Source organism: Bubalus bubalis, chromosome 11 (assembly GCF_019923935.1).
Source record: "Bubalus bubalis isolate 160015118507 breed Murrah chromosome 11, NDDB_SH_1, whole genome shotgun sequence".
In the NCBI taxonomy this organism is placed as follows: Eukaryota; Metazoa; Chordata; class Mammalia; order Artiodactyla; family Bovidae; genus Bubalus; species Bubalus bubalis.
Window position 1 is genome coordinate 66,171 of NC_059167.1, and position 22,924 is coordinate 89,094.

Here is a 22,924-nt window from a genome sequence, read left to right on the forward strand (position 1 = left end):
AGTAACACTGAAGAAGCTGAAGTTGAATGGTTCTATGAAGACCTACAAGACCTTTTAGAACTAACACCCAAAAAAGATGTCCTTTTCATTATAGGGGACTGGAATGCAAAAGTAGGCAGTCAAGAAACACCTGGAGTACCGGGCAAATTTGGCCTTTGAATACAGAATGAAGCAGGGCAAAGACTAATAGAGTTCTGCCAAGAAAATGCACTGGTCACAGCAAGCACCCTCTTCCAACAATGCAAGAGAAAACTCTACACATGGACATCACCAGATGGTCAACACCTAAATCAGATTGATTATATTCTTTGCAGCCAAAGATGGAGAAGCTCTATATAGTCAGCAGAAACAAGACCGGGAGCTGACTGTGGCTCACATCATGAACTCCTTATTACCAAATTCAGACTTAAATTGAAGAAAGTAGGGAAAACCACTAAACCATTCAGGTATAACCTAAATCAAATTCCTTATGATTATACAGTGGAAGTGAGAAATAGATTTAAGGGACTTGATCTGATAGATAGAGTGCCTGATGAGCTATGGATGGAGGTTCGTGACATTGTACAGGAGACAGGGATCAAGACCATCCCCATGGAAAAGAAATGCAAAAAAGCAAAATGGCTGTCTGGGGAGGCCTTACAAATAGCTGTGAAAAGAAGAGGTAGAAGATAGAAGGGTAGAAATAAATGAAACAGAGAGGAAAAAAGAAAAAAGTATTAAAAGAAACGAGGACAGTCTCAGAGACCTCTGGGACAATGTTAAATGCCCCAACATTTGAATCATAGGAGTCCCAGAAGAAGAAGACAAAAAGAAAGACCATGAGAAAATACTTGAGATAATAGTTGAAATTTTCCCTAAAATGGGGAAGGAAATAATCACCCAAGTCCAAGAAAACCAGAGAGTTCCAAACAGGATAAATCCAAGGCAAAACACCCAAAGACACATATTAATCAAATTAACAAAGATCAAACACAAAGAAAAAATATTAAAAGCAGCAAGGGAAAAACAACAAATAACACACAAGGGGATTCCCATAAGGATAACAGCTGATTTTTCAATAGAAACTCTTCAGGCCAGAAGGGAATGGCAAGACATACTTAAAGTGATGAAAGAAAATAACCTAAAGCCCACATTACTGTACCCAGCAAGGATTCCATTCAAATATGAAAAAGAAATCAAAAGCTTTATAGACAAGCAAAAGCTGAGAGAATTCAGCACCATCAAACCAGCTCTCCAACAAATGCTAAAGGATATTCTCTAGACAGGAAACACAGAAAAGGTGTATAAACTCGAACCCAAAACAATAAAGTAAATGGCAATGGGATCATACTTATCAATAATTACCTTAAATGTAAATGGGTTGAATGCCCCAACCAAAAGACAAAGACTGGCTGAATGGATACAAAAACAAGACCCCTATATATGTTGTGTACAAGAGACCCACATCAAAACAAGGGACACATACAGACTGAAAGTAAAAGGCTGGAAAAAGATATTCCATGCAAATAGAGACCAAAAGAAAACAGGAGTAGCAATACTCATATCAGATAAAATAGACTTTATTTTTTTAATTTATTTTATTTTTAAACTTTACATAACTGTATTAGTTTTGCCAAATATCAAAATGAATCCGCCACAGGTATACATGTGTTCCCCATCCTGAACCCTCCTCCCTCCTCCCTCCCCATTCCATCCCTCTGGGTCGTCCCAGTGCACCAGCCCCAAGCATCCAGTATCGTGCATCGAACCTGGACTGGCAACTCATTTCATACATATTTTACATGTTTCAATGCCATTCTCCCAAATCTTCCCACCCTCTCCCTCTCTCACAGAGTCCATAAGACTGTTCTATACATCAGTGTCTCTTTTGCTGTCTCGTACACAGGGTTATTGTTACCATCTTTCTAAATTCCATATATATGCGTTAGTATACTGTATTGGTGTTTTTCTTTCTGGCTTACTTCACTCTGTATAATAGGCTCCAGTTTCATCCACCTCATTAGAACTGATTCAAATGTATTCTTTTTAATGGCTGAGTAATACTCCATTGTGTATATGTACCACAGCTTTCTTATCCATTCATCTGCTGATGGACATCTAGGTTGCTTCCATGTCCTGGCTATTATAAACAGTGCTACGATGAACATTGGGATACACGTGTCTCTTTCCCTTCTGGTTTCCTCAGTGTGTATGCCCAGCAGTGGGATTGCTGGATCATAAGGCAGGTCTATTTCCAGTTTTTTAAGGAATCTCCACACTGTTCTCCATAGTGGCTGTACAAGTTTGCATTCCCACCAACAGTGTAAGAGGGTTCCCTCTTCTCCACACCCTCTCCAGCATTTATTACTTGTAGACTTTTGGATCGCAGCCATTCTGACTGGTGTGAAATGGTACCTCATAGTGGTTTTGATTTGCATTTCTCTGATAATGAGTGATGTTGAGCATCTTTTCATCTGTTTGTTAGCCATCTGTATGTCTTCTTTGGAGAAATGTCTATTTAGTTCTTTGGCCCATTTTTTGATTGGGTCATTTATTTTTCTGGAGTTGAGCTGTAGGAGTTGCTTGTATATTCTCGAGATTAGTTGTTTGTCAGTTGCTTCATTTGCTATTATCTTCTCCCATTCTGAAGGCGGTCTTTTCACCTTGCTAATAGTTTCCTTTGATGTGCAGAAGCTTTTAAGGTTAATTAGGTCCCATTTGTTTATTTTTGCTTTTATTTCCAATATTCTGGGAGGTGGGTCATAGAGGATCCTGCTGTGATGTATGTCAGAGAGTGTTTTGCCTATGTTCTCCTCTAGGAGTTTTATAGTTTCTGGTCTTACGTTGAGATCTTTAATCCATTTTGAGTTTATTTTTGTGTATGGTGTTAGAAAGTATTCTAGTTTCATTCTTTTACAAGTGGTTGACCAGAGTTCCCAGCACCACTTGTTAAAGAGATTGTCTTTAATCCATTGTATATTCTTGCCTCCTTTGTCAAAGATAAGGTGTCCATATGTGCGTGGATTTATCTCTGGGCTTTCTATTTTGTTCCATTGATCTATATTTCTGTCTTTGTGCCAGTACCATACTGTCTTGATAACTGTGGCTTTGTAGTAGAGCCTGAAGTCAGGCAGGTTGATTCCTCCAGTTCCATTCTTCTTTCTCAAGATCGCTTTGGCTATTCGAGGTTTTTTGTATTTCCATAGAAATTGTGAAATTATTTGTTCTAGCTCTGTGAAGAATGCTGTTGGTAGCTTGATAGGGATTGCGTTGAATCTATAGATTGCTTTGGGTAGTATACTCATTTTCACTATATCAATTCTTCCAATCCATGAACATGGTATATTTCTCCATCTGTTAGTGTCCTCTTTGATTTCTTTCACCAGTGTTTTATAGTTTTCTATATATAGGTCTTTAGATTCTTTAGGTAGATATATTCCTAAGTATTTTATTCTTTCCATTGCAATGGTGAATGGAATTGTTTCCTTAATTTCTCTTTCTGTTTTCTCATTGTTAGTGTATAGGAATGCAAGGGATTTCTGTGTCTTGATTTTATATCCTGCAACTTTACTATAGTCATTGATTAGTTCTAGTAATTTTCTGGTGGAGTCTTTAGGGTTTTCTATGTAGAGGATCATGTCATCTGCAAACAGTGAAAGTTTTACTTCTTTTCCAATCTGGATTCCTTTTATATCTTTCTCTGCTCTGATTGCTGTGGCCAAAACTTCCAAAACTATGTTGAATACTAATGGTGAAAGTGGGCACCCTTGTCTTGTTCCTGACTTTAGAGGAAATGCTTTCAATTTTTCACCATTGAGGATAATGTTTGCTGTGGGTTTGTCATATATAGCTTTTATTGTGTTGAGGTATGTTCCTTCTATTCCTGCTTTCTGGAGAGTTTTTATCATAAATGGATGTTGAATTTTGTCAAAGGCTTTCTCTGCATCTATTGAGATAATCATATGGTTTTTGTTTTTCAATTTGTTAATGTGGTGTATTACATTGATTGATTTGCGGATATTGAAGAATCCTTGCATCCCTGGGATAAAGCCCACTTGGTCATGGTGTATGATCTTTTTAATGTGTTGTTGGATTCTGATTGCTAGAATTTTGTTAAGGATTTTTGCATCTATGTTCATCAGTGATATTGGCCTGTAGTTTTCTTTTTTTGTGGGATCTTTGTCAGGTTTTGGTATTAGGGTGATGGTGGCCTCATAGAATGAGTTTGGAAGTTTACCATCCTCTGCAATTTTCTGGAAGAGTTTGAGCAGGATAGGTGTTAGCTCTTCTCTATATTTTTGTTAGAATTCAGCTGTGAAGCCGTCTGGACCTGGGCTTTTGTTTGCCGGAAGATTTTTTATTACAGTTTCAATTTCCGTGCTTGTGATGGGTCTGTTAAGATTTTCTATTTCTTCCTGGTCGAGTTTTGGAAAGTTGTACTTTTCTAAGAATTTGTCCATTTCTTCCACGTTGTCCATTTTATTGGCATATAATTGTTGATAGTAGTCTCTTATGATCCTTTGTATTTCTGTGTTGTCTGTTGTGATCTCTCCATTTTCATTTCTAATTTTATTGATTTGATTTTTCTCCCTTTGTTTCTTGATGAGTCTGGCTAATGGTTTGTCAATTTTATTTATCCTTTCAAAGAACCAGCTTTTGGTTTTGTTGATTTTTGCTATGGTCTCTTTTGTTTCTTTTGCATTTATTTCTGCTCTAATTTTTAAGATTTCTTTCCTTCTACTAACCCTGGGGTTCTTCATTTCTTCCTTTTCTAGTTGCTTTAGGTGTAGAGTTAGGTTATTTATTTGACTTTTTCTTGTTTCTTGAGGTGTGGCTGTATTGCTATGAACTTTCCCCTTAGGACTGCTTTTACTGTGTCCCACAGGTTTTGGGTTGTTGTGTTTTCATTTTCATTCGTTTCTATGCAAATTTTGATTTCTTTTTTGATTTCTTCTGTGATTTGTTGGTTATTCAGCAGCGTGTTGTTCAGCCTCCATATGTTGGATTTTTTAATAGTTTTTCTCCTGTAATTGAGATCTAATCTTACTGCATGTGGTCAGAAAAGATGCTTGGAATGATTTCTATTTTTTTGAATTTACCAAGGCTAGATTTATGGCCCAGGATGTGATCTATCCTGGAGAAGGTTCCATGTGCGCTTGAGAGAAAGGTGAAATTCATTGTTTTGGGATGAAATGTCCTATAGATATCAATTAGGTCTAACTGGTCTATTGTATCGTTTAAAGTTTGTGTTTCCTTGTTAATTTTCTGTTTAGTTGATCTATCCATAGGTGTGAGTGGGGTATTAAAGTCTCCCACTATTATTGTGTTATTGTTAATTTCTTCTTTCATACTTGTTAGCATTTGTCTTACATACTGCGGTGCTCCCGTGTTGGGTGCATATATATTTATAATTGTTATATCTTCTTCTTGGATTGATCCTTTGATCATTATGTAGTGACCATCTTTGTCTCTTTTCCCAGTCTTTGTTTTAAAGTCTATTTTATCTGATATGAGTATTGCTACTCCTGCTTTCTTTTGGTCCCTATTTGCATGGAAAATCTTTTTCCAGCCCTTCACTTTCAGTCTGTATGTGTCCCCTGTTTTGAGGTGGGTCTCTTGTAGACAACATATGTAGGGGTCTTGTTTTTGTATCCATTCAGCCAGTCTTTGTCTTTTGGTTGGGGCATTCAACCCATTTACGTTTAAGGTAATTACTGATAAGTATGACCCCGTTGCCATTTACTTTATTGTTTTGGGTTCGAATTTATACACAATTTTTGTGTTTCCTGTCTCGAGAATATCCTTTAGTATTTGTTGGAGAGCTGGTTTGGTGGTGCAGAATTCTCTCAGCTTTTGCTTGTCTGAAAAGCTTTTGATTTCTCCTTCATACTTGAATGAGATCCTTGCTGGGTACAATAATCTGGGCTGTAGGTTATTTTCTTTCATCATTTTAAGTATGTCTTGCCATTCCCTCCTGGCTTGAAGAGTTTCTATTGAAAGATCAGCTGTTATCCTTATGGGTATTCCCTTGTGTGTTATTTGTTGTTTTTCCCTTGCTGCTTTTAATATTTGTTCTTTGTGTTTGATCTTTGTTAATTTGATTAATATGTGTCTTGGGGTGTTTCGCCTTGGGTTTATCCTGTTTGGGACTCTCTGGGTTTCTTGGACTTGGGTGATTATTTCCTTCCCCATTTTAGGGAAGTTTTCAACTATTATCTCCTCAAGTATTTTCTCATGGTCTTTCTTTTTGTCTTCTTCTTCTGGGACCCCTATGATTCGAATGTTGTAGCGTTTAATATTGTCCTGGAGGTCTCTGAGATTGTCCTCATTTCTTTTAATTCATTTTTCTTTTATCCTCTCTGATTCATTTATTTCTACCATTCTATCTTCTAATTCACTAATCCTATCTTCTGCCTCTGTTATTCTACTATTTGTTGCCTCCAGAGTGTTTTTAATTTCACTTATTGCATTATTCATTATATATTGACGCTTTTTTATTTCTTCTAAGTCCTTGTTAAACCTTTCTTGCATCTTCTCAATCCTTGCCTCCAGGCTATTTATCTGTGATTCCATTTTAATTTCAAGATTTTGGATCAATTTCACTATCATTATTCGGAATTCTTTATCAGGTAGATTCCCTATCTCTTCCTCTTTTGTTTGGTTTGGTGGGCATTTATCCTGTTCCTTTATCTGCTGGGTATTCCTCTGTCTCTTCATCTTGTTTAAATTGCTGAGTTTGGGGTGTCCTTTCTGTATTCTGGCAGTTTGTGGAGTTCTCTTTATTGTGGCATTTCCTCGCTGTGTGTGGGTTTGTACAGGTGGCTTGTCAAGGTTTCCTGGTTAGGGAAGCTTGTGTCGATGTTCTGGTGGATGGAGCTGTATTTCTTCTCTCTCCTTTCGAAGAGTTGGGCTGCTTTTCTGGGTGCCTGATGTCCTCTGCCGGCATTCAGAAGTTGTTTTGTGGAATTTACTCGACGTTTAAATGCTCTTTTGATGAATTTGTGGGGGAGAAAGTGTTCTCCCTGTCCTACTCCTCTGCCATCTTGGCTCCTCCTCTAAAATAGACTTTAAAACAAAGGCTGTAACAGACAAAGATGGACACTACATAATGATCAAAGGATCAATCCAAGAAGAACATATAACAATTATAAATATATATGCACCCAACATAGGAGCACCACAATATCTAAGACAAATGCTAACAAGTATGAAAGGGGAAATTAACAATAACACAATAATAGTGGGAGACTTTAATACCCCACTCACACCTATGGATAGATCAACTAAACAGAAAATTAACAAGGAAACACAAACTTTAAACGATACAATGGACTAGTTAGACCTAATTGATATCTATAGGACATTTCACCCCAAAACAACAAATTTCACCTTTTTCTCAAGCATACACAGAACCTTCTCCAGGATAGATCACATCCTAGGCCATAAATCTAGCCTTGGTAAATTCAAAAAAATGAAATCATTCCAATCATCTTTTCTGACCACAATGCAGTAAGATTAGATGTCAATTACAGAAGAAAAACTATTAAAAATTCCAACATATGGAGGCTGAACAACACGCTGCTGAATAACCAACAAATCATAGAAGAAATCAAAAAAGAAATCAAAATATGCGTAGAAATGAAAACACAACAACCCAAAACCTATGGGACACTGTAAAAGCAGTGCTAAGGGGAAGATTCCGGAGAAGGCAATGGCAACCCACTCCAGTACTCTTGCCATGGACGGAGGGTCCTGGTGGGCTGCAGTCCATGGGGTCACTAGGAGTCGGACATAACTGAGCAACTTCACTTTATTTTTTCACTTTCATGCTTTGGAGAAGGAAATGGCAACCCACTCCAGTGTTCTTGCCTGGAGAATCCCAGGGATGGGGGAGCCTGGAGGGCTGCCGTCTGTGGGGTTGCACAGAGTCAGAAACGACTGAAGTGACTTAGCAGTAGCAGCAGCAAAGGGAAGATTCACAGCAATACAGGCTTACCTCAAGAAACAAGAAAAAAGTCAAATAAATAACCTGACTCTACACCTAAAGCAACTAGAAAAGGAAGAAATGAGGAACCGCAGGGTTAGTAGAAGGAAAGAAATCTTAAAAATTAGGGCAGAATTAAATGAAAAGAAACAAAGGGGACCATAGCAAAAATCAACAGAGCCAAAAGCTGGTTCTTTGAGAAGATAAATAAAATTGACAAACCATTAGCCAGACTCATCAAGAAACAAAGGGAGAAAAGTCAAATCAACAAAATTAGAAATGAAAATGGAGGGCTCACAATAGACAACACAGAAATACAAAGGATCATAAGAGGCTATTATCAGCAACTATATGCCAATAAAATGGACAACTTGGAAGAAATGGACAAATTCTTAGAAAAATACAACTTTCCAAAACTGAACCAGGAATAAACAGAAAATCTTAACAGACTCATCACAAGCACGGAAATTGAAACTGTAATCAGAAATCTTCCAACAAACAAAAGCCCAGGTCCAGACAGCTTCACAGCTGAAGTCTACCAAAAATGTAAAGAGCCAACACCTATCCTACTCAAACTCTTCCAGAAAATTCCAGAGGAAGGTAAACTTCCAAACTCATTCTATGAGGCCACCATCACCCTAATACCAAAACCTGACAAAGATGCCACGAAAAAGAAAACTACAGGCCAATATCACTGATGAACATAGATGCAAAAATCCTTAACAAAATTCTAGCAAACAGAATCCAACAACATATTAAAAAGATCATACATCATGACCAAATGGGCTTTATCCCAGGGACGCAAGGATTCTTCAATATCCACAAATCAATCAATGTAATACACCACATTAACAACTTGAAAAATAAAAACCATATGATTATCTCAATAGATGCAGAGAAAGCCTTTGATAAAATTCAACATCTATTTATGATAAAAGACCCCTCAGAAAGCAGGAATAGAAGGAACATACCTCAACATAATAAAAGCTTTATATGATAAACCCACAGCAAACATTATCCTCAATGGTGAAAAATTGAAAGCATTTCTCCTAAAGTTAGGAAAAAGACAAGGGTGCCCACTCTCATCACTACTATTCAACATAGTTTTGGAAGTTTTGCCCACAGCAATCAGAGCAGAGAAAGATATAAAAGGAATCCAGATTGGAAAAGAAGTAAAACTTTCACTGTTTGCAGATGACATGATCCTCTACATAGAAAACCCTAAAGACTCCACCAGAAAATTACTAGAGCTAATTAATGAATACAGTAAAGTCAGGATATAAAATCAACACACAGAAATCCCTTGCATTCCTATACACTAACAATGAGAAAACAGAAAGAGAAATTAAGGAAACAATTCCATTCACCATTGCAACAAAAAGAATAAAATACTTAGGAATATATCTACCTAAAGAAACAAAAGACCTATATATAGAAAACTATAAAACACTGGTGAAAGAAACCAAAGATGACACAAATAGAGGGAGAAATATACCTTGTTCATGGATCAGAAGAATCAATATAGTGAAAATGAGTGTACTACCCAAAGCAATCTATAGATTCAATGCAATCCCTATCAAGCTACCAACAGTATTTTTCAAAGAACTAGAACAAATAATTTCACAATTTGTATGGAAATACAAAAAACCGCAAATAGCCAAAGCAGTCTTGAGAAAGAAGAATGGAACTGGAGGAATCAACCTGCCTGACTTCAGTCTCTACTACAAACCCACAGTCATCAAGACAGTATGGTACTGGCACAAAGACAGAAATATAGATCAATGGAACAAAATAGAAAGCCCAGAGATAAATCCATGCACCTATGGACACTGTATCTTCAACAAAGGAGGCAAGAATATATAATGGAGAAAAGACAATCTCTGTAACAAGTGGTGCAGGGAAAACTGGTCAACAACTTGTAAAAGAATGAAACTAGAACACTTTCTAACACCATACACAAAAATAAACTCAAAATGGATTAAAGATCTAAACATAAGACCAGAAACTATAAAACTCCTAGAGGAGAACATAGGCAAAACACTCTCTGACATACATCACAGCAGGATCCTCTATGACCCACCTCCCAGAATATTGGAAATAAAAGCAAAAATAAACAAATGGGACCTAATTAAACTTAAAAGCTTCTGCACAACAAAGGAAACTATAAGCAAGGTGAAAAGACCGCCTTCAGAATGGGAGAAAATAATAGCAAATGAAGCAACAGACAAATTAATCTAAAAAAATACATAAGCAACTCCTGCAGCTCAATTCCAGAAAAAATAAATGACCCAATCAAAAAGTGGGCCAAAGAACTAAACACACATTTCTCCAAAGAAGACATACAGATGGCTAACAAACACATGAAAAGATGCTCAACATCACTCATTATCAGAGAAATGCAAATCAAAACCACAATGAGGTACCATTTCACACCAGTCAGAATGGCTGCGAATCAAAAGTCTACAAACAATAAATGCTAGAGAGGGTATGGAGAAAAGGGAACCCTCTTACACTGTTGGTGGGAATGCAAACTAGTGCAGCCACTATGGAGAACAGTGTGGAGATTCCTTAAAAAACTAGAAATAGAACTGCCTTATGACCCAGCAACCCCACTGTGGGCATACACACCAAGGAAACCAGAATTTAAAGAGACACGTGTACCCCAATGTTCATCACAGCACTGTTTATAATAGCCAGGACATGGAAGCAACCTAGGTGTCCATCAGCAGATGGATAAGAAAGCTGTGGTACATATACACGATGGAATATTCCTCAGCCATTAAAAAGAATACATTTGAATCAGTTCTAATGAGGTGGATGAAACTGGAGCCTATTATACAGAGTGAAGTAAGCCAGAAAGAAAAACACCAATACAGTATACTAACACATATATATGGAATTTAGAAAGATGGTAACAATAACCTTGTATGCGAGACAGCAAAAGAGACACAGATGTATAGAACACTCTTTTGGACTCTGTGGGAGAGGGTGAGGGCAGGATGATATGGGAGAATGGCATTGAAACATGTAAATTATCATATGTGAAACGAATCGCCAGTCAAGGTTCGATGCATGATACAGGGTGCTCGCGGATGGTGCAGGGGATGAACCAGAGGGATGGGATGGGGACGGAGGTGGGAGGAGGGTTCAGGATGGGGAACACATGTACACCCATGGCAGACTCATGTCAATGTATGGCAAAACCAATACAATATTGTAAAGAAAATAAATATATAAAACCAAAAAAAATAAAGTAAGAAAAAATTTCCTTTTCCCATTCTTCTCTTACAAGGTCACTTAGGATAACTATTCTCTCCTTTACTAATTCCTTAGTATCTTCATGGTCTCAACTTTTCAATTTCATTTTTCTTCCTAACCTTACCAGTTTCTTATCTCAAAAAGGATAACAAGTTCAAAGGAGTTCTATGAATAGAGATTCAGTTCAGTTCAGTTCAGTCGCTCAGTCATGTTCAACTCTTTGCGACCCCATGAACCACAGCATGCCAGGCCTCCCTGTCCATCACCAACCCCCGGAGTCTACCCAAACCCATGTCCATCGAGTCGGTAATGCCATCCAACCACTTCATCCTCTGTCATCCCCTTCTCCTGCCCTCAATCTTTCCCAGCATCAGGGTCTTTTCAAATGAGTCAGCTCTTTGTATCAGGTGGCCAAAGTATTGGAGGTTCAGCTTCAGCATCAGTCCTTCCAATGAATATTCAGGACTGATTTCCTTTAGGATGCACTGGTTGGATCTCCTTGCAGTCCAAGGACTCTCACGAGTCTTCTCCAACATCACAGTTCAAAAGCATCAGTTCTTCGGTGCTCAGCTTTCTTTATAGTCCAACTCTCACATCCATACATGACTACTGGAAAAATCATAGCCTTGACTAGACGGACCTTTGTTGGCAAAGTAATGTCTCTGCTTTTTAATACAAAGACCTAGAATATGGATATTCAAACTTAAGTGGTAGATTATCTATAAGTCACGGGACCATGAAGCAATAGTTCACTAAAATTAAATACACACCTTTGTGCTACATCAGATAACAATGTATATCAAATTAAGGAAAACTATATAGGAGGTACAAAAGGAACAAGAAAATATTATGGGAAAAAAACTTGAAGGTAAAAAAACTACACTACATAAATTAAACTCATTAATTTTTATATTGAAGAAAGATCATTTTATTTCAGCAGCTAAATCCCATACTTTCAATAGTTAATGCTCCCTATGAACATCTAGAAATCCCTGAAGTGGAAAATATAGTATTGGGACTAGATAGTGAATAAGCCTGAAAGAAGGGTGCATCTCACAGATTAGCCCTAACACAATGCCAAGTCCATGTTTGTTTGTCTTTTAAAATATAACTTTAATTTCTTAAGCCAAAGTAGCCACATTATACACAATTTGGAAAAGAGGGAAATCCTCTTTCTAATCCTCCAATCCTAATAAAATTACTAATATTTAGTTTATTTCCTTATTATATTATATACATTTTAAAATAATATCACAGTAATCAAAAAAATCCTGTTTCTTTTCTGTAAGGATAATCTAGCATAATATGGTTAAATGCATGGGTTCTGGAATTAGACTGACCCAGTTAAAATCCCGCTTCTCCTCACTTATTAAAAGTTTGTGTGACTTTGGGGAAATTACTTCATCTACCTACACTTGTGTTCCCTCCCTGTTGTTTGACCTGAGGCCAGTCTATGGTGGAGGTGATGAGGATAACAGCGACCTCCTTCAGAAGGGTCGTGCACGCACTGCCGCACTCAGTGCCTCTGACCCTGCCGCACGCCACCACTGACCCACACCTCCACCAGAGATGCCACGACACTCACAGGCAAGTCTGGGTCAGTCTCTTGTGGGGTCACTGCTCCTTTCTCCTGGGTCCTGGTGTGCTCAAAGTTTTGTTTGTGCCCTCCAAGAGTCAGTTTCCCAGTCCGGTGTAAGTTCTGGCCACTCTGTGGTAGGGCTAATGGCGACCTCCTCCAAGAGGGCTTAGCCGTACCCAAGGAGGGAACACAGCCGTGCCCATCAGAATAGGACCCAGTTTCCCCCTCATTCAGTCTCTCCCATCAGGAGGCTCCCATAAGCCCCTTATCCTTATCCATCAGAGGGCAGATAGAATGAAAACCACAATCACAGAAAACTAATCAAACCGACCACATGGACCAAAGCCCTGTCTAACTCAATAAAACTATGAGCCATGCTGTGTAGGGCCACCCTATACAGATGGGTCATGGTGGAGAGTTCTGACAAAATGTGGTCCACTGGAGAAGGGAATGGCAAACCACTTCAGTACTCTTGCCTCATGAACCCAGGAACAGTATGAAAAGGCAAAAAGATAGGACACTGAAAGATGAACTCCCCAGGTCAGTAGGTGCCCAATATGTTATTGGAGAACAGTGGAGAAATAACTCCAGAAAGAATGAAGAGACAGAGCCAAACCAAAAACAACACCCAGTTGTGAATGTGACTAGTGATGGAAGTAAAGTCCGATGCTGTAAAGAACAATATTGCATAGGAACCTGGAATGTTAGGTCCATGAATCAAGGTAAATTGGAAGTAGTCAAACATGATACGAGTGAATATTGATATTTTAGGAATCAGTGAACTAAAATGGACTGGAATGGGTGAATTCAACTCAGATGACCATTATATCTACTATTGTGGGCAAGAATCCCTTAGAAGAAATGGAGTAGCCATCAAAGTCAATAAAAGAGTCCAAAATGCAGTACTTGGATACAATCCAAAAAACAACAGAATGATCTCTTTTCATTTCCAAGGCAAACCATTCAATATCACAGTAATCCAAGTCTATGCCCCAACCACTAATGCTGAAGAAGCTGAAGTTGAACGGTTCTATGAAACCTACAAGACCTTCTAGAATGAACACCCAAAAAAGATGTCCTTTTCATTTCAGGAATGCAAAAGTATAAAATCAAGAGATAACTGGAGTAACAGGCAAGTTTGGTCTTGGAGTACAAAATGAAGCAGGGCAAAGGCTAAAACAGTTGTGCCAAGACAACATACTTGTCATAGCAAACACCCTCTTCCAACAACACAAGAGAAGACTCTACACATGGACATCACCAGATGGTCAACACCAAAATCAGACTGATTATATTCTTCGCAGGTGAAAATGGAGAAGCTCTATATAGTCAGCAAAAATAAGACTAGGAGCTGAATGTGGCTCAGATCATGAACCCCTATTGCAAAACTCAGACCTAAATGGAAGAAAGCAGGGAAAACCACTAGACCATTCAGGTATGACCTAAATCTTATACAGTGGAAGTGACCAACAGATTCAAGGGATTAGATCTGATAGACAGAGTGCCTAAAGAATGATGAACAGAGGTTCGTGACATTGTACAGGAGGCAGCGATCAAGATCATCCCCAAGAAAAAGAAATGCAAAAAAGGCAAAATGGTTGTCTGAGGAAGTAAAAGGCAAAGGAGAAAAGGAAAGATATACCCATTTGAATGCAGAGTTCCAAAGAACAGCAAGGAGAGATAAGAAAGCCTTCCTTAGTGATCAATGATAAATTAGAGGAAAACAATAGAATGGAAAAGACTAGAAATTTCTTCAAGAAAATTAGAGATCCCAAGGGAACATTTCATGCAAAGAAGGGCACAATAAAGGACAGAAATGGTATGGACCTAACAGAAGCAGAAGATATTAAGAAGAGGTGGCACCAATACACAGAAAAAGTATATAAAAAAGATCTAATGACCCAGATAACCATGATGGTGTGATCACTCACCTAGAGCCAGACATCCTGGAATGTGAAGTCAAGTGAGCCTTAGGAAACATCACTACAAGCAAAGCCAGTGGAGGTGATGAAATTCCAGTTGCGCTATTTTAAATCCTAAAAGATGATGCAGTGAAAGTGCTGCACTCAATGACTGTGTGAGTGAAAGTCACTCAGTCATGTCCAACTCTTTGAGACTCCATGGACTGTCCCTCGAATTCTCCAGGCCAGAATACTGGAGTGGGTAGCCTTTCTCTTCTCCAGAGGATCTTCCCAACCAGGGATCGAACCCAGGTCTCCCACATTGCAGGCAAGTTCTTTACCAGCTGAGCTGCAAGGGAAGCCCAAGAACACTGGAATGGGTAGCCTATCCCTTCTCCAGAGGATCTTCCAGACCCAGGAATCGAACCAGGGTCTCCTGCATTGCAGCCGGATTCTTTAAAAACTGATCTATGAGGGCTCAATATGCCAGCAAATCTGGAAAACTCAGCAGTGGCCACAGGACTGGAAAAGGTCAGTTTTCATTCCAGTCCCAAAGAAAGGCAACGCCAAGGAATGTTCAAACTATCACACAATTGCACTCATCTCACATGCTAGCAAAGTAACGCTCAAAATTCTCCAAGTCAGGCTTCAACAGTACATGAACCATGAACTTCAAGATGTTCAAGCTGGATTTAGAAAAGGCAGAGGAACCAGAGATCAAATTGCCAACATCCACTGGATCAAAAAAGCAAGAGAGTTCCAGAAAAACATTTGCTTTATTAACTACACCAAAGCCTTTGACTGTGTGGATCACAAAAAACTGTGGAAAAGTCTGAAAGAGATGGGAATACCAGACCACCTGACCTGCCTCCTGAAAAATGTATCTGCAGGTCAAGAAGTAACAGCTAGAACCGGACATGGAACAACAGACTGGTTCCAAATTGGGAAAGTACGTTAAGGCTGAATATTGTCACTCTGTTTAGTTAACTTATATACAGAGTACATCATGAGAAATGATGGGCTGGATGAAGCACAAGCTGGAATCAAGATTGCTGGGAGAAATATCAATAACCTCAGATACGCAGTTGACACCACCCTTATGGCAGAAAAGTGAAGAACTAAAGAGTCTCTTGATGAAAGTGAAAGAGGAGAGTGAAAATGTTGGCTTAAAACTCAACATTCAGAAAACTAAGATCATGGCATCCGGTCCCATCCTTCATGGCAAATAGATGGGGAAACAATGGAAACAGTGACAGACTTTATTTTGGGGGGCTCCAAAATCACTGCAGATGGCGACTGCAGCCATGAAATTAAAAGATTCTTGCTCCTTGGAAAAACAGCTATGACCAACCTAGACAGCATATTAAAAAGCAGAGACATTACTTTGCCGACAAATGTTTGTCTAGTCAAAGCTGTGGCTTTCCAGTAGCCATGTATGGATGTGAGAGCTGGACTGTAAAGAAAGCTGAGTGCCGAAGAACTTATGCTTTTGAACTGTGGTGTTGGAGAAGACTCTTGAGAGTCCTTTAGACTACAAGGAGATCCAACAGTCAATCCTAAAGGAAATCAGTCCTGAATATTCATTGGAAGGACTGATGCTGACGCTGAACCTCCAATACTTTGGCCACCTGATGCAAAGAACTGACTCACTAGAAAAGAACCTTGATGCTGGGAAAGATTGAAGGCAGGAGGAGAAGGGGATGACAGAGGATGAGATGGTTGGATGGCATCACCGATTCTATGGACATGAGTTTGAGTAAACTCCGGGAGTTGGTGATGGACAGGGAAGCCTGGCATGCTGCAGTCCATGAGGTTGCAAAGAATTGGACACGACTGAGCAACTGAACTGAACTGACCTGACCTATACTTGATCTCTTTTTCTGTAAAATGGCAATTTCTGTAAAATGGTGATAATGATACCAATGTCATAAGAAGACTGAAGATTAAATGAGATTAAGACACAGTGTTCAAAGGTGTGTATACTGAATGAAGTATACAAATCAGTGAAGTATACAAATTCAGTACCTTTTGGATAAGTCTTTCTTGTGATCTGTTGCTAGTACACTGCTTTCCCTAAAGACCTTTAGTTCATTTGATGTTACTTCATCATGCTGTGGATAGCAAAAAAAAAATCACATTTAAAAAAATCAGCCATACCAATCATGCAATCAATATCATTTTTTTTAAAGTAAATTGGCAATATATATACCAACAGTCACAAAAGTATCTACAAACTCAGACCCATTCCATTTTTTTCATAGGAAAAACTCACAAAATTTTGTATATACACACACACAGAATTAACTATTTTTAGAGATACATAAAGAAAGGAGACCTGGATTTTAAAAATATAAGCTATACTTGTGTTAGATAGTAAAACTGACTGATTTTATTCTCTTATTGATTTTTGAAATTTTCCCTAATGTGGTCATATAACTCTTTGGTTTTAAAAAAAAAAAAAGAAGAAGCCAAAAAAAGTGTTATTGATTTAAACTTTCTTAAAATCCTTGACATGAAAATTCCTAGGCATCCTGCAAGTTACAAATCAAAAATATGAAGTAAGTTGAACAAATTGCTATCCCTTCAAAATTAAAGTGAAACATTTAGCTATGGAGTTACAAAAGAACTAAACATATATAAAGCTTTTCCAAAAGATTATGTTAAAGTTGACAAACCTCAGAGTCTGGTATCTATAACATATTTACATAATATTCCATTAGGAAATTTCTATATATAGGTTGCAAGCCCACTCTAAACAATAATAAAATTTCCCAAATTACTTTCCAGATTTACCCTTGCTATTGCCATTAAAAGAGGTAACTTCTACTTACAAATTCCATGGTTGTGTTATTATAATTAGTTAATATTCAATATCAATCAATATTTGAAAGAACAAAATCCTTTATCATATAATCATACAATTTCTAGAGTCAACAGTCAATACAGGCATATGCTACTAATACATTAAAGAAACACTGGATTGGGCTGGAGCTGAGAAAATTTGGTTCCACTTTGCTAATATCTGGCTATGTGAACTAAGTCAGAGGTCTTACCTTCTTATCTCAGTCTTCTCATTTCTAAAACAGAGTAATGATCTTCAAGGGTCTTTTTGTATACTCAGTAATTATTATCAAATAATAACCATTCTACCACCATTTATGTCCCAGGAACACTCTAACAAGTCAAGGATTTGAGTATTTGCTCATAATTAAATTCAGAACCTTGAACAAGAACACAAGATAATACTGTGTTTTCTTAATGTTGCTTTGGCAGCTCCTGGGATCTTATTTCTAAGACCAAGGATTGAATCTGGGCCCTCAGCAATAAGAGTGCTGAGTCCTACTGGACTGCCAGGGAATTCCCTATGCTATGCTATGCTATGCTATGCTATGCTAAGTCACTTCAGTCGTGTCTGACTCTGTGCGACCCCATAGACGTCAGCCCACCAGGCTCCTCTGTCCCTGGGATTCTCCAGGCAAGAACACCGGAGTGGGTTGCCATTTCCTTCTCCAATGCATGAAAGCAAAAAGTGAAAGGGAAGTCACTCAGTCATGCCCGACTCTTAGCGACCCCATGGACTAGAGCCTACCAGGCTCCTCTGTCCATGGAATTTTCAAGGCAAGAGTACTGGAGTGGGGTGCCATTGCCTTCTCCGGAATTCCCTATACTGTGTCCTTTTTATTATATCACATTGAGCGTAACAAGAGGTTGTTTCAAATTGGTGATGCTAAATTTGATCAGTTGGTTAAGACTGTGTCTGCCAGATCCCTCCATTGTAAAAGTATAAGCAATGCTTGCCTTTGTAATTAATAAGTAATCTGTGAGGTGATAATGATTTTAGCATCCATTTATGGCCCTTGCCTAAATCAACTATTTTATTGGGAGTGGTAAAGTGCAAATTTTCTACCCTATCATCCTTTCTACATTTATTACCTTTTATTCTAAAAGGAAATTTTCCCTACCCCATCTTTTACTTCCCTCCTTCCCTCTTTCCTTTCTGCCTTTTTTCCTCCTTTTGTTCCTCTGTTCCTTTTTTTTTTTTTTTTTCTTTCTTTATGCTTTGGAGTATCACTGTGGAATCATGGATTTAAAAAAAAATAATTTAAGTATTATAATCCATCACCATCATTATTCTTTTTGGATAAATTCTTATACCAATTTTGCCTTTGCATAAAGATTCTGAAGTGAATAAAAAACATGGCAAATGTGAGACAGGATGACAAAAGTTAAAAAACTTACAGTATTGCATACATTTATTGAGGTATTACTCATAACATTTAACAAATAGTACAACAAGAAATTAATCAGATAGCATCTACACTGGCAGCAAAGAACTGGTAAATACTGTGTACCTATTATTCCCTTAATATGACTGAGGCAAACTTTCAAGCTTTTTATTTTATTCATACAAAAATCTCAATTTCACTCATGTTACTAGTGTAAAAACAATGCCAAATGAGATAATGTTCAATAAAAACATGCCTTCCAAATTTCTTACTCTGGGTCACTGGAACTAACACATCACTGCTGCTGCTAAGTCGCTTCAGTCGTGTCTGACTCTGTGCGACCTCAGAGACGGCAGCCCACCAGGCTCCCCCGTCCCTGGGATTCTCCAGGCAAGAACACTGGAGTGGGTTGCCATTTCCTTCTCCAATGCACGAAAGTGAAAAGTGAAAGGGAAGTCGCTCAGTCGTGTCCGACTCCTAGTGACCCCATGGACTGCAGCCTACCAGGCTCCTCCGTCCATGGGATTTTCCAGGCAAGAGTACTGGAATGGGGTGCCATTGCCTTGTCTGAACACATCGCTAGTACATATTTTAAAGATTACACTTTCAAATTTTTTGTTTAAACTGTATATTCTGTATAAACTGTATACCTTAATTTACTCTTACCTTTTCTATCAGAAAATGTTGGTCTTGTTCCCAAATAAAACTACCAATTTTTCTCCTTATTTCTGTAGTAAGAAAAATAAATCCAATATTATTTTTCAAACAGTAACTTTGTAGAATTCACTGAATTTTGTTTAGGTTTCAAATTTCTAGGTCGGCATTATTCCACTTGTATCAAAAGTACCTGAGATATTTGTTTAAAATGAGGACTCCTATTGAACCAGATTGTTGAGGAGAAGCTGGGAACTTGCATTTCTAACAAATTCCAGATGATTCCAATGCATTATGTAAATCATTGTTCTAAACTTTTTCTGCTATGATATTTTCATAAGGTGTCAGTGTGTTTAGGCCAAGCATTAATAAAGATAACTGTCCAGTCAAAATAAAAGGCATAAAATTCCTGAATTTGTGGAGTGCTTAAATAATTCAAATTTGGAGAAGGAAATGGCAACCCACTCCAGTATTCTTGCCTGGAGAACCCCATGGACGGAGGAGCTTTGTGGGCTACAGTCCACGGGTCGCAAAGAGTCAGACACGACTGAGCGACTTCACTTTCACTTTAAATAATTCAATAATTTAGTTTGTTAAAAGAAGGTAGGGTGAGCAACATGTCTATTGGGCATGATAGTGCAGGAATTCTACAATGTTCAGCATGTCAAAGGACTGACATCTTAAATCAATGATCTCAGGTTTCCACAGGAGCCCACTCAAGGATAAAAATGTTAACATTCCTCTAGACCTAAGCTGTCTAGATTCCTCTAGACCTAAGCTACCTAGATAAATGTAGGTACATATTTGAAATGTGTAGTTAGTCCAACTTGAGATGTTCTGTAAGTTTAAAATAAACCCTGGAATCAAAAAAGAGAACACAAAAATTTATCAATAATTTTATACTGATTATATATTGAAATAATATTCTAGCTATGTTAAATAAAACATATTCTTAATATGAATTTCATCTTTTTTTATTAACTTGTGGGTATTAGGAAACCTAAAATTAGTATGTTGCTTACATTTGCCTTTCTTGCTTTTACTAGACAATCCCAGTCTAGGTGAATGATAATGCATACTTTTAATTTTTTAAAAGGAGCATGTTTTCATTTAAAACGGATTTTTTTAAGTCAAATACATTTTAATGTAAGTTGTTAAACCCAAAGATTTAATAGGAGTGATAGCTTAGATCAGATAGTCATTCCATAATATAAGCTCCCTGAAGGTAGGTATTCACTGATTTTAAGTAAATCAATTCTCCTATCCAGTTATTAATATATTTGCGTGACCACTTAGAACAATTTCTTTTTTAAGTTACAACTAGGTTTTGCCAGGACATCAACTACGGAAGAAAGCCAATCCTTGAAGTTCCCAAAGCTCTTCTACAGAAATATTTTTCAAGTTGTTTCTTTTTTTAAATACTCTGCTCGCTGGGAATTTGTACTATTTTCAGTCTGTCTTTCTAGGGATGGACACCTACACATCAAGAAATACATCAAGAACTGGGTAATAATAAGGTCTAAAAAATGGGATAGTAGGATTTGGACAGAACAGGCTAAGAATGTGTGTTCCTAGCAGGGAAAACTGAAAGAACCAATCTCAGAACAATTTATTCATTTGCTCTTTACTTCATATGGTTGCTGAAATAATGTGCAAGTACTTTAAATAATATAAAAACAATACAAACACATGGATTTATTATCACGATGAATCTTGAAATATCAGTGGAGGAAAAAAAAAACAGAAAAAATAACGGTGAGAGTCAAAACTAGCAACGAGCGTTTATTATATACTCACAGGTCAGATTACTTAATATATTATCCTCAAAACAACTGGGGAGAAATTGCTGGAGGCCACAAAAACTAGTTAAGTGCTGGATTCTCACCAGTGAACAATGTGAGGACAGTATTTGCATCAGTCTTATTTACCACTGAATCCCCAGCGCCTTGGTTGAAACGTGGCACAGTAGGAGCTCGGTTAATGTAAGACTGAATGATAAACAAATCGAGAATACACACCCAAGGCAATCTGATCCAAAGTACATGCTTTTCTATTTATATTAAATGACATAAAACAAAAAGCTCTGATGAAGAACAAATATCAGTAAAGCTGGATGACATAGCTGGATTTCGGAGTTTCGGAGCGATTAAAGATCTTTGCTAACCTTTTTGCAGACTTGCAGGAGGAAGAATGAAATGACCTAAAGCCACCGAGTTTTTTATTTCAGCATTGGCTACAGAAGAGAGATAGTAGGCGTGAAAAACTGTAGCATTATCTTCTATGTAATCAAGACTCTGATATATTCTAGGAGAAAGGAAATAATTTAGGTTATGAAATAAACAAGAATGTATTCAACATTTCAAAAGAAAGAATAAATGAATGGAAACAATTATCTGTAGGTGATTAGGAGACTGGAGGGTGGGGAGTGAAGGGGTGAGAGAGGGAGGGAGCCAGAACCGTGATCGGACCTCTGTTCCGTAAACATAATCCCACTGCAAGGTTAAGGGGGCTCACTGGTGGACAGAGTCAGAGCAACCTCCCAGAAAGTTCCTGTGATACCAGGGCAAGAGGCAGTTTACGGTGTGTACTAAAATAGTGGCAGCAAGAACAAAGAACATTTACAGGAGCACGGAACACGGTGTTTGACCTTGGATTAACTGGATTAATTAATAGACTAATGGGAGTAGGAGTTATTACTCAAAAAATTACCCACATTTTCAGAACACAACGTTTAAGATAACAGGCAATCACTTTTGGTTTAAATATACTCAACAGGAGAATTCTACAAGGCATCACACGGATGTGGGAAAGTCTGCTGGAAAAACACAACCTGAAGTCGGGACAAGACTGGAGGCGTGGGTAGGAGGCCAGGCCTTAGCGGCAGGAAAAAGGGTCTGTGCGCTATTTCCGCGCCCGCCCCTCCCCCTCCCCGCACATCCACCCCGGACTGAATTTGTTCGTTTCCAGTCTCTTCCTATTATCAATATTTATTAGCCGACAGCAACTGCCAGCGACAACTCCTGGTTCCTCATGTCCCCAAAGGTACCCCCAGGTGACCTTCAGGTACCTCAGCGTGTCTGGGTGTGAGGCATCGCAGCTGAACAAGAAGTCGGCGGCCCTCGGGTCACTGATAGTCCCCCCTTCAGCCACTGTGGAGGCAAGAGCACAGGGTGAGCCCAGCAAGTGCCCTGGGGCCAAGGTACCAGAAGGAGGGGCGGTGCTCTCCTCACCACCTCACCCACCCCTGCTGCCCAACCTCCTACCCCAAAACTGCCTCAGGTCGTGGCTGACGCTGCCACAGAACCAACCCCGCTGCCCTTGAAACATGGCGCTGCCTCACGCT

At 38.4% G+C, this 22,924-nt stretch overlaps 1 protein-coding gene across 1 annotated transcript in view; it reads right to left on the minus strand.

The window, feature by feature from the left end:
- The window catches only part of TERB2 (telomere repeat binding bouquet formation protein 2), a 48,720-nt gene extending 25,796 nt beyond the window's left edge, over positions 1-22,924 (minus strand). Inside the window, exons 1-5 of the mRNA XM_025295060.2 lie at positions 22,845-22,924; positions 22,649-22,730; positions 21,746-21,885; positions 19,594-19,655; positions 16,727-16,812 (exon numbers count right to left, since the gene is read on the minus strand). Of these exons, the coding sequence (XP_025150845.1) occupies positions 16,727-16,812; positions 19,594-19,655; positions 21,746-21,885; positions 22,649-22,730; positions 22,845-22,908 (434 nt within the window). The 5' untranslated portion in view covers positions 22,909-22,924. The remainder of the gene's footprint in view (positions 1-16,726; positions 16,813-19,593; positions 19,656-21,745; positions 21,886-22,648; positions 22,731-22,844) is intronic.